Source organism: Mirounga leonina, unplaced genomic scaffold (genome assembly GCF_011800145.1).
Source record: "Mirounga leonina isolate KUSES-001 unplaced genomic scaffold, KU_Mleo_1.0 Mir_94, whole genome shotgun sequence".
Lineage (NCBI taxonomy): Eukaryota > Metazoa > Chordata > Mammalia > Carnivora > Phocidae > Mirounga > Mirounga leonina.
In genome coordinates, this window is record NW_023270855.1 from 58,251,385 (window position 1) to 58,263,103 (window position 11,719).

Sequence of the window (11,719 nt, forward strand, 5' to 3'; positions counted from 1 at the left end):
TTCGCTCCCACTAGCACTGGGTGGAGGGGGGCAGCTACCTCCCGGAGTCGTGACTTTACGTAGTCACTGAGCTCAGTCCCTCCGCCCCCCTCCACGATCCTAGTACCACTCCCCCGTAGAACCAGTCTCCCGGGGCTGCGACAGCCCCCTCCTACCCCCTGATGCGGCTGGCAGGGCCCCTGAGGGCTCACGGTAGTGAACTGACATCTTTGGCGTCCCTCTTCCCGCAGGAGTGCTTCCCCTTTTCTGGGCAGGGTTCCCGGCCAGTTGCGACCTTGCCGGGCCGGCCCCACCGGCTGGGGAGGTGGTGGATAGCACACACCTCCCCCGTTTTACACACGGGGACACGGAGGTCCCGGCGCGGATCTAAGCGGGGTGGGGGCTGCCTCGGGGCTCTCCTCCACCTCTCCGTGAGTCACTGCCCCATGTGGACTCCTGCTCCCTCTCCCGGGGAGCTGGGAGGGGGAGGGGACAGAGGAGCTGGTCTGAGCAGGCCCTGCCCCCCGGCCCCTCCTCCTAGCTTCACGATGCAGCCCACGCCCACCACGGCCACTGCCGCCGGCGCCGCCACCACGGTTGCCCTGACCTCGAGGTGGGACAACGCCACCGGCAGCCCCACCGTGAGTGAGGGGGACGGATGGAGTGGGGGGCCGGGCCGGGCGGGCCTCCGGAGGCCACGCCCAGCGGTCCTGACCCCTGCCGGCCCACAGGCGGAGCCTGACCCCATCCTGGACAACTACGTGCTGCTGGTGGTGGTCATGTCGCTCTTCGTCGGTGGCGCGCTAGTGGTGCTGTCCGGCGTGCTGCTCCTATGCAGGCGCTGCTGGGAGGCCCACCGGCGCTTCAACAGGTGCGCAGCCCGCCCACCCCAGCGGCCTCCCCGGGCCCCTGCGCGCCTGGAGCCGGGTGATCGTGAGCGCGCGTGCGCGCGCGCGCTGGTAGCACGCGTGTGTGTCAGCCTGTGTGGTGTTGGGGGCCTGCTTCTAAGTGCCTGGGGAGCACGGTGTGTCCCCTGGGGCCTGGCCCAGTGAGCTCGGGTCCCGGCAGGTGGGCCCTCCGTCCCACCTTGCTGCCCTGCGGTCCCTCCCCAGAGCGACGGAGGAAGCAGAGAAGACCACCACCACCTACCTGGACAACGGTGCTCACCCGGCCCAAGGTGCGGCGCCCCGCCAGGCCCGCCCCCAGCCCGTTTGCCCGCCCTCCCGCCCGCCCCCTCGGGCCGCCTGACCGGCTGTGTCTGTCTGTCTCCCCCACCAGACTGGGCGCAGCTCGATTCCGACTCATCTCTGTTTCCTTAGAGCCCGCGCGTAGGTGCTCACAGGCGCGTGCTGAGCGAGTGAGTGTGTGAGCGGATGTGTGAGTGCCCGCCCTGCCCCCTGCCCCGTCCCAGCCCTCAGTCGGGCCCCACCCCTCGCCCCCTCCCCGACCCACCCCAGCCGGCCGCCCGCCCAGCGCCAGCCCAGCGCCAGGCGAGGCCCGCCCGGGGCCCACCCTCTGCACTCTCCTCGCAGACCCCGACTTCAGGGGGGAGGACCCCGAGGGCCAGGATGCCGAGACGGAGCGCTTCCTGTCCACCAGCTACACCGGCCGCCGGGTGTCCTTCAATGAGGCAGCCCTGTTTGAGCAGAGCCGGAAGTCACAGGACAAGGGCCGCCGGTAAGGGGCGGCACAGCAGGAGGGGACCCTGTCCCCAAGGGAGGCCACAGAGCCTGGTGCCCTGTGACTGGGCTCACTGCGGAGTGGGTGCTGGCCTTGCTCTCCCCATGGTGGAGCCAGGGACAGCAGCAGGTGTGGGCTCGGGGTTCAGGCTGAGCATGGGGGCTGGCTGGCATGGTGACAGGCAGCCATGCCGGGCGCAGGTACACCCTGACGGAGGGGGACTTCCACCACCTGAAGAATGCCCGCCTCACCCACCTGCACCTACCACCCCTCAAGATCATTACAATCCACGAGTGCGACCTGGGTGAAGTCAGCACAACCACCCCTCCCCACGCTGCTGCCACCCCCAAGGCCAACCTCGCCATATTCCAGGTGAGTATATGAGTGGCAGCCAGCCCGGGGCTCAGTGGACAGGACACCCACCCTGTAGGTGGCCCCTTTCCCACTCTCTGGGCTGGGCCCCTCGTCTTAGGACAGGGAGGGGGGCCTGGCTGGGGTGCACAGTGGGCTGTGGGTCCAGTAGTCCCCCTCACCCACTCGTGCTCTTTGACCTGTTACTGCTTCCTCCCCTAGCCCCCGGGGAAGGCCCTCACCGGCCGCTCCGTGGGCCCCAGCTCCGCCCTGCCAGGTGACCCCTACAACTCAGCCGTGGGCCCTGCTGACTTCGAGATCAGCCCCTTGGCATCCAGCGACTCCGGGGAAGGCACCTGGGTGAGGGCCCCCGAGCGGCCCCTCCCCTCCCTGCCCCACTCCAGGACAGAGGTCAGCCTGTGGCCTCCCCCGACCCTAACTCCCCTTGCTCCTGCCTGATCCCCCTGCATGGGAGGAAGAGGGGTAGGCAGCACTTAGACCACGCAGCCATCCCACACATGCACAGAGCATTCTAGCAGCCGGAGAGCCTAGGGTCAGGACACAGCCCAAGCCAGGGCATGAGTGCTCTTGGACACTGACCTTCAGAAACTCCTCTGTCCGGGGCTGGGAGAACAGAGCTGGCCAGAGCCTGGCTGAACCCCGCAGCTTAGCATAGCTTCCACCCAGCCACCGAGCGCTGTTCACTGCTCCTCTGCGTTCTGGGTGGGGCGTGTTGGCAGTCTGCCAGGGTGGAGGCCGCCCACGAGAGTGCAGAGCTGGGGCCCAAGCTGGGGCCAGCACGTGGGGCAGCAAGGAGAGGGTCCTCATGCCTGAGAGCATTCCTCTTTCCTTCCAGTTGGAGGCAGGTACCGGGAGCACTAAGCCTGTTGGGCCAGCGGCCATGACAGGACCCAGGGAGGCAGGCCCAGGCTCCGGGGCCGGACCTGTCCTGCAGTTCTTTACCCGCCTGCGGCGCCATGCCAGCCTGGATGGGGCCAGCCCCTACTTCAAGGTCAAGAAGTGGAAGCTGGACCCCAGCCAACGGGCATCCAGTCTGGACACTAGAGGTGAGCTGTGGCCTCCGTAGAAACCGGGGCCCAGGGGGTGGAGCTCCAGCTGCTGCCCCATTCGGCCTTAGAGGAGGTTCTGCATCTAGGAAGGGGTCCGTGCTCTTGAGGGGCCCCGGGGCTCCTGCCCCCTGCTGGCCGGCAGCACCCATTTGCCAATGGGCATCTTGCCCAAGGGCTCGGAGCTGGTTGGGTCACTGACTGTGCCCCAGTAAAGCAGGGGGGTGGGCAGGCCGTCGCCGCGATCGGTGAACTTCTTCGGTAAGGCTCTAGACAGTAATGCTTTTGGGTCTGTGGTCAGTCTCTCTGGTCTGGCAGCGTGGAAACAGCCGTAGACTGGGTATGAATGAGTGTTGTGGAGATGGGCCAATAAACCTGCATTTACAACAGTAGGTTGCAGGCTCATCTGTCCTGTGGGCCGGAGCATCCCCACCCCTGAGCTAGCGACAGCAGCCCTTCAATCCCGCAGACTGCCTGTCATGGAGAGCCCTGCATGTAGGGGCTTCCTTACCCTCAGCCCCAAGCAGGGAACCTCAGGGCATACTCAGTATACTCCATATATACTGGGGGAACTCAGCCAGGACAGGACAGGCTGCGGGGGTTCCTGCCGCCCTGTGGAGGTGGTGGGGCCAGTGCCGGGACAGGTGAGGAGAGAGAGCGTAAGCAGGTGCATGGCCTGACGCCACAAGCCCCCTTGCCGGGGCCTGGCTCCAGTTCGTGCAGGGCCGGGGGGGCCCACTCCACTGCCTTCAGGAGCAGAGATGGAGCCCATGATCCTGAGGGCAGTTAGAGCCGAACGGAGGTGCAGAAGTGCCCAGAACCTGTTTGCTGACTGGCCTCCCCACCCCTGGGGCTCTCCCACCCAATCTTCTCCCTGGCCCCCACCAGCCTGTCCCTCATTCCCCCCCGCGTTCCAGCTTCTACACTTCAGCCCAGCTGTGCCTGCTGCCTGGTGTCCGGGGCACATCTTGGCCCCGGCCACACCTTTCCGGCCAGAGCTGCTCCAGGCACTGGCACCACCTCCACACCGCACTCACACCTGCCCTAGCTCTTCTGTTCTCGGGGCCTCGGTTTCCCCCTTGCGGAGCGGGGTGCACACTCACCTGGCCCAGGCTGGTCCTTGCTGGCCTCTGGGGTGGGAGTGGGGCCCAAGGCTGAGCGGAACTCTGACGCGCCTTCCTCCATACAGGCTCCCCCAAGCGGCACCACTTCCAGCGGCAGCGAGCAGCCAGCGAGAGCACAGAGCAGGAGGAGGGGGACGCCCCCCACGTGGACTTCATCCAATACATCGCCAGCGCAGGCGAGGCTGTGGCCTTCCCGCCCCCCCACCCCCTTCTGGCCAGCCCCACCAGCCCATCCCCCACTCTCGGCAGGTATTTTTCAGTAGATAGAAGTGCTAGGGGTGGACCTGTGGGCCCCAGCCCAGCCCAGTCCCACCCCACTGTCCTGGGGAGGGCTCTCCCCACCCTGCAGACGTGCGGTCACACTCCAGGCCCACCATCCCTCCCGGAGGCTGTCTCACTGGGGCCACCTCTCCAGCATGCATCACGAGAGGGAAACAGGGGGAGACGGGGTAAGGGCAGAGGGGCAGGTGGGGCCCTGGACGATGGCCCCAGGGTCCCCAAGACAGGATGCCTGCCCAGTTAGGGCTGCCAGGGGTATGTGCCTGCTTGGATGTTACCGCTTCCTGTTGGAGTCCACGGCCTGCTGGGCTCCGCTGAGGCCTGGTGCTCCTTCCCACCTGCTCATATTCCTGAGGGCTGCATGGCCCCTTCTCAGAAACTGACCCCTTCTGCCCGCAGCACCCCACTACCCCCCCAGTGGATGGGGGTGTTGGGGTGATGAAGTCCAGGTGTAGACGCTGAGTGGGACTGCACCTGGTCCAGTCCCTCCCATGCCAATCCCTTCTACACTAAGACCTTAGGAAAAAAGTAGCTTCGCAGCAGAATGTTCACTCTCTCTAGGTGAAGAGCCAGCCACAGACACTGGGAAAAGTGACCTGGTTGAAAAGCAGGTGCCAGGAAGGCTCAGGTTTACCCAGAAAACATACCCTGCAACAGGGACTGGCGGCATTTTTTTAAAAAATTCATTTTCCTCAGAGCCTGGCCAAACGTAGGGGGCCCCCGCCCATGCCCACCCTTCCGGACCGAGTCGGGGGGCTGGGGAGCAAATGCAGGGGCGCGCACAGCCTTCTTGACTGCTGCGGCCTGGCTTGCAGGCTAGAGGCAGCCGAGGAGGTGGGCGCCACGGGAGGAGCGAGCCCCGAGTCCCCCCCAGAGCGCAGCGGCGGTGCGGGGCCTGAGCAGCCGCAGCAGGAATCTGATGGTGAGCGGGACTCGGGGCCAGAGCAGGCCCAGACCATCTACCGGGATATCTGGAGCCTGCGAGCCTCTCTCGAGCTGCACGCCGCGGCCGCCTCGGACCACAGCAGCAGTGGCAACGACCGCGACTCGGTGCGCAGCGGAGACAGCTCGGGCTCAGGCTCCGGGACCACCGTGCCCACCTTCCCACCGCCCTCGCCGCCGCCTACGCCTCGGTCCGCGGATAGCGAGGCGGGAGGTCCGCGGAAGCTGCTTCAGATGGACAGCGGCTACGCCAGCATCGAGGGCCGCGGCGCGGGCGAGGACGGGCTCCCCAGCGCGTCCGAGAAGCGCTCTTCCTTCACCAGCGCCGGCCGCACGGCCACTGTGGGCAGCAGCTTCGAGGGGGCGCTGGCGCCCACTGAGGCGCCCGCCCGGCCCCGCAGCCCCCGCGCTTGGCCCCGCCGCGCCCCCCGCCGCGACTACAGCATCGACGAGAAGACAGACGCGCTCTTCCACGAGTTCCTGCGCCATGACCCGCACTTCGACGACGCGCTGCCCTGCGCCACCCGCCACCGCGCGCGCGCGCACCCGCACCCCCACGCCCGCAAGCAGTGGCAGCAGCGCGGCCGGCAGCACAGCGACCCCGGCGCGCGCGCCGCCACCCCCGCCCCGCCTGCGCCCCCATTCGGCCCCGACTCCCGCCCCGCACGCGCACCTCTGCGCCGAGGCGACAGTGTCGACTGCCCGCCTGAGGGCCGCGCGGGCGATGACCCGGCTGCGCCCGCTATCCCTGTCATCGAGGAGGAGCCCGGCGGCGGCAGCGGCAGCTGCCCCGGCTCGGGCCTGTGCGTCGGGCCCCCGGGATCGCTGCTGGACAAGCTGGCGGCTGGCATCGACGACAGACTCTTCCCGCCGCGCCTCGCCCAGCCCATCGCCACGGCTCCTGCGCTGGCCGCCGCCGCCGCCGCGCCGACGTCTCCTGACCATAGCCCGGCCTAAGCCCTGCGTCCCGCACCCACCTCGTCAGCTTCTCCCGCGCCGCTCGGGACCTCCGCCGCCGGACGCGCCTGGGGCGCGACGCTCCGGCGGGCACACGCCGGGGCCGCGGGGCTGCGCACAAGCACGCGCACGGCCTCTAGCCGCCCCCCAGGTGCGCATGCTCACGTCCTCGGGACGCCCTCGAGCCGCCCCCGGTGCGCCCGCGCGCAGTCCCCACCGGGCACTGAGCCGCGTCCCTCTGTGGCTCCTCGAAGTGCGGGGCTGGACCGGAGGGAGCGGGGCAGGTTCTCATCTTCGAGCCCCGGAGGACTACGTTCATCCGCCTTTGGCCCCAGACGGCAGCCTCTGGGTGGGGGCGTCTTGGGCACAGAGCACCGGGAGGCGCACGCCCAGGACCTGCACCTTGGAGAGTCCGGGTGGAGGAACAGAGTGAGGCGCTTGCGCGGGGCGCCCCTACCGACCGGGGCCAGCGGAGCCTCGAGGGGGCTCGGGCTGCACGCGCCGGAGTCTGCAGCGGGGCGCATGCGCCGAGCCCGCGGGGACCCAGGCTGCGGGGGCATGGAAGACGGGCGACGGGCGCGCTCACTCTGGGCGGGCAGGTTGGGTGGAGGCCGCAGCCGCCAAACCCCTGAAGCTGTTTACCTCAACGCGGCATGTGCTCGCGGCAGTCTGCGCCCCCTCCGAGCAATAAACCACAGCCCGCGCCGCCCCCTCCCGCCCACCGTGTCCCAAGTCTCCGCGCCCGCCCCAAGCATGTGAGTGGGCCACCTGCCCGCCCCGCACTTGCACCGTCCAAAGAGCTGCCAGAACTCATTAATGTTTGGAGACACACAAAACCCAAACGGCCAAGGTTTCAAGTTTCCCAAGCTTTATTTATTGCCAAAAGATGGGGCAGCCCTAGCCTGCGGCCGAGTCGCCCCGCCCCGCCCCGCCCCGCCCCTCGGAGCTTCGTGCCGTCTGTGTACCATCCAGTGATGGAGTTTCTTGTGTTTGTTTTCTGGTTGATTATAAATATTTACTGCACACTCTTGCTTAGTCCGGGTTTTCTCTGGGGACCCAGGAGCACAGAGACCTTGGAAAGAGGGTCAGGGTCCTGCGATCAGGTAGCTCCCCGGCTGCTGCACTGTGGACTGGTGGGCCCTGGGGCTGCGCAGAGGGCCCTGCTGACCTTTGGGGAGACCGGCCACCACCGAGAGGGCTGCTGTCCAGCGTGGCCAAAGGCTGACCCCCACGGAAGCCCCAGGTCCCACCACCCGCCCACCAGACCTGCAGACCCCAGCCTGCCCCCTGGGCTGTAGGTCCACAAAGGGGGCTTGGACTCAGATCCCCTACCTGCAGGACACGGTGCCACCCAACAATGCCCAAACACCCTTCACAACCACAGCTCAAATCCACCTGCTTTATTTTTTCTTAAAAAAAAAAAAGAAAGAAAACGGAACCAACCAAACAAAAACAAGGCAGCCGCCTGGCTCCCTTGGGCTCTGGGCATGCATCTTGGTTGACAGGCCTGTTCTTCATCCCGGCTCCTGCTGTGGCTGTGGTTTGTCTGAACACATCACTAGGTGTGGGAGGCGCTAACGTGGAGCAGAGTAAAAAGAAGTCAGGGCTGGGGAGAGAACCAGTAGTCTGAACATAAAGTGCGTGGCAAGGGCTTCCCACAGGGCCCGAGAGCCGGTGTGCTCCCTCCTCCCCTGGCCAGGGGAAGGGGCTTGGCACAGGGCTGCAAAGTCAACAAGAGGTCGTGTCCACTGGCCATGAGGGGAAGGCCAGGCCCCAGACCCTGCTGTCCCCCAGCCACGGCCCTCCAAGACCCCTGGCTTCCTGAGGAGCAGTCGGCAAGGAGGCTGTGGCGGTGGCCTTCCTGGGCAGCAGCCATGGGCCAGCAGTCGGCGGGAAGACTCAGGACCTGGGCCGTGGCACCTGGCTGGGGCTCCATGAAACGGGCTGCAGACAGGAACAGACAGGTCACTCCTCGGCCAGCAAATAGGCTCTGCATCCCAGGAGGCAGGCCCCACTCTCTCTGGTCTCCTGACAGGGTGGGAAAACTGAGGCCTGCTCATATGGGGCTGTCAGACGTCCAGAGAGGCCAGGGAAGGTTGTGCTGCTTCCCGGGGTTACCCTGTAGTTCACTCTGCCCAGTGGAGTTAAGCACCAGCCTCCACAGAGGAAGCCAGGCTCCCAGCCCTCCTGGCTGGTTCTGATGCTGGCAGATAAGCACCACAGGGCCGTGGGGGCGGGGGGCAGCTCCCCGGGAGAGGGCACCTCACCTGCATCCTGAGCAGATGAGGGGATCTCCAACACCCCTGGGGCCTGATTCCCCACCACACACACCTTGGACTGGGGCAGGCAGGAGCGGGAAGAGGAAGCAGAGGGGGGCCGAGCAGCCACCAGGATGACAGCCTGGGCCAAGCTGAAGACATCCCAACCTTCCACCCACCCACACAGTGCCTCATATGTCTCTGGGCTGAGTCCAGCATCACCTGGGGCTGGCAGGACAGGCCGCCAGTGTGAGGGCCCCCCTCCTGCACATGGGAACTGCTGCCCAGCCCCCACCCGACTGGCCAGTGTCCTGGGGGCAGTGGGCGCAGACTGACAGAACTGGCCCTGGTCAGCAGTGGCTGCAGCTGTGAGTTGGGCCGGGCGCTGCCAGGGCCCACAGTATGGCCCCCACCCGCTCCCACAGGCCCCCACAGCAGCCTACCTGTGGGTGGCCTCCCTCACTGCTGCTTGCAGGCCGACAGCCGGCGGATCTTGCTGCTGGCCGAGCAGGCCTTGCGAGTGGGGTTGGAGACGGCGCTGGCCCGGCGCTCCACCTTTGATTTGGTGCTCAGCTGGGCCGACTCTGTGCCATTCATGCACACCACTTTGGGTGGGCCCCGGCTCTGCCCGTTCTGACCAGCCTCCTCCTCTGGGACCTGTCCTAGGAGGGAGAGGGCGAGTGTGGGCTGATGGGGGCCCAAGACCAACACCCCTGCCCCCCCCCACCCCATTCCCCAGGCCTAGGTCCTCTCCACCCAGGCACGGGGTCCTCCACCACCTGCCCCGCCTGTCCCACCTAGGTCCTGCCTGCGGGGCCCTTCATCCAGCTAGAAGGGGCAATGACCTCAGAGTCGGCTAGCCAAGGTGGGGGCCCAGCCCACGCTCATGTGCCTGCTCACGTATGAGCCTGGCTTCTCACGCAGGTGGTTGGGCTGCCCTGCTCACCCTCCACCCCACCACACGGTGAAGGACCAGGGTCCTGGGGCACAGGGCCCTATCCTGGGCCCGCTCACCCGTGTGGAGGCCAGACCTCACTGGGCCCTGTGGGGCTTGGGAGGGGCTGGGCTCAGGCAAGGTGTGCAACACTCATCTTTCCCCTGGAGGCCAGCCTCAGCTCCCCATACTGGGCACTGGATGGAGAGATCAGAGCCAGGGGCCTGCTGTGCCCCTACTCACTACCAGGCAGCACCAGCCCTTGCTGGCATCCGGGGGCCACAGGCCTGGGGCTGCACGGCTGCCTGCACTCCTGTGCTCTGGGGTGCAGGGGGGAGGAGGAGGGCATGCAGGGGTCGGCCAATCTGCTAGGGCCCACGTAACTCATTCAGTGCGCACGGAAAATCGGCCTCCTGCCCATGGCCCACCCTCCTGGGACCCAGGTGGGAAGCTGCCCTCAGCTGCCTCTAGTCCACCTCTTCGCCAGCACAGAGCCCCCTCCAGCCCAACGGTCCCCGGTATCTGACTCAGCAGCTTCTGGAACTTGCCGTGAGCCACCCCCATGCACACAGGAAGCATCCTAGGTCAGAGCTCCTCACGGCTGATGGGGTCCTGCCAGGGAGAGGTCTTGAGAGGGGTCAGGCGCCCTGCTCTGATGGAGGAGGGGCCTCGCGGGCACCGAGTACTGCAGCTCTGCACAGACCACCTGGAGCCCAGCTACTGGAACAGCGACTGGGGCTGGGGCGGGGGGGCAGGGTACAGGGTCTGGCCTCCTCACCCTCAAAGGACTGGAGCATCATCCACAACCGCCCACCGCCGGCCCAGGGCCCAGCACCCAGCTCTCGGTGGGAGGCAGACCCCCCCAGTGGGGACGGTCCCAGGAGACCAAGGCCAAGCAGCGGAGAGCCTCTGAGGGCGAGCCCAGCACAGGGCTGCAGTGAAGATCAGGGACTTGGCCACAGCACACCTCCCTGCTGACCAGCCGGAGTAGAGTTCTGCTGCTTCTACCGTGGACGGACCCTCTCGGGCCAGGCATCTGACCCCAGCCGGGAGAGCCCCTATCGCATGAGCCCTCCCCAACCATGAAAGGCAGCTCCTGGCCTCTCACACACGTCGTCAGTGGTCTGGCCAGGTTCTGGGGATCTGGCAGAGTCCTCACTCCACCTTGCTGGGATAGCAGATGGCCTGCCAGCGAGGGTCACTCCCAAGGACCTGACACAACAGCCCAGCACCTCTGAGAGGCCAGACACCTCTTTCCTGTTCTACATAGGGGACAGACCTCTGCAAGGCCACATCACCTCCCGGGACCCTCTACAGAAACGGCTGAGCCAAAGCCACAGCTGCCTGGGGTCCAGCAGGTGACACCTCCAAAATGGGCATCACAGACCCCCAAGCATGCCCCCTGCGTGAGTGGGATGTGTGAACCCCGCCCCAGCTCTGCCAGGAAAACAGGGCTGGGCCCATAGTGTTACTGCCCAGTGGGATGTCCCCGGGAGCCCCACCCACCACACAGGCCACCCCCAAACACCAGTTTTTCAACAACAGAAATCTAACATTTGGCAAACGAGCCAGGGAAAAGGGAGACAAGCACCACCCCCACACACAGCCGGGCAAATCTTTATGATGGGAACCTGCGCAACTGGCCCCAGAACAGAACGGCGAACGCTGGGGGTGGGGGGTGGGGGGTGGGGCAGCTGCCCTGGCCGCCCTCAGGTACCTGGGCAGGGTCAGGGAGGGCCGGTGGGGAGTGCTGAGGCCTGGCCTCCCTGGCACAGGGTGGCACGGGGGTGGGGGGCGGGAGCAGCACTACACTACGGCCTCGAGCTCCCGTGCGCCCCCGGCCTCAGCTTCCTCTCCAGAAAGGTCTGAGCACTGACTCTTCTGGGCGCCTCTCTCCTCTCTAAGCCCTGCCTCAGACGTCTCCTCGCCACCTGAGGAAGCAAGGCGACATGTGTCAGGGCGGGCAGCCAAGCACCAGGAGGGCCACTGGACCCTCTCAGGGCCGTCAGAGGGGCTTCCCCCATCTCTCACCGCTGGCAGGACGTCACGTGCACTCCCCAGAACACAGGTGGCGCCCCCGGTTGCCTTTGCCCTCCAGGATCCCAACCTGCTTCCGTGGGGGAGGGGAGGGCCGGCCACACCCTCATG

General features: G+C 66.8%; 3 protein-coding genes across 3 annotated transcripts in view; 2 read left to right on the top strand and 1 right to left on the bottom strand.

Annotated features, from left to right (window-relative positions):
• Positions 1-527: 527 nt before the first annotated feature.
• Positions 528-4,654, top strand: LOC118005813 (voltage-dependent calcium channel beta subunit-associated regulatory protein-like). Its single transcript, XM_034998090.1, is given in 9 exon segments — positions 528-620; positions 711-850; positions 1,092-1,156; positions 1,512-1,656; positions 1,860-2,031; positions 2,233-2,370; positions 2,867-3,077; positions 4,267-4,494; positions 4,497-4,654. Coding segments are annotated over 9 exon segments (1,350 nt in total).
• A 22-nt stretch (positions 4,655-4,676) lies between these two features.
• Positions 4,677-6,409, top strand: LOC118005810 (voltage-dependent calcium channel beta subunit-associated regulatory protein-like). The gene has a single exon (XM_034998088.1). It carries the CDS (start codon positions 5,207-5,209, stop codon positions 6,377-6,379), a length of 1,173 nt encoding a protein of 390 aa, XP_034853979.1. The 5' UTR covers positions 4,677-5,206; the 3' UTR covers positions 6,380-6,409.
• Positions 6,410-7,230: 821 nt separating this feature from the next.
• The window catches only part of STK11 (serine/threonine kinase 11), a gene marked incomplete in the record, with an annotated part of 20,716 nt that continues 16,227 nt past the window's right edge, over positions 7,231-11,719 (bottom strand). The window contains 2 exon segments of the mRNA XM_034998087.1: positions 7,231-8,323; positions 9,081-9,299. Coding sequence (XP_034853978.1) covers positions 9,097-9,299 — 203 coding nt within the window.

What these genes read in the sequence shown, in the direction of transcription:
- LOC118005810 (XM_034998088.1), top strand. Translation starts at nt 5,207, where the DNA reads ATGCCCACCCTTCCGGACCGAGTCGGGGGGCTGGGGAGCAAATGCAGG.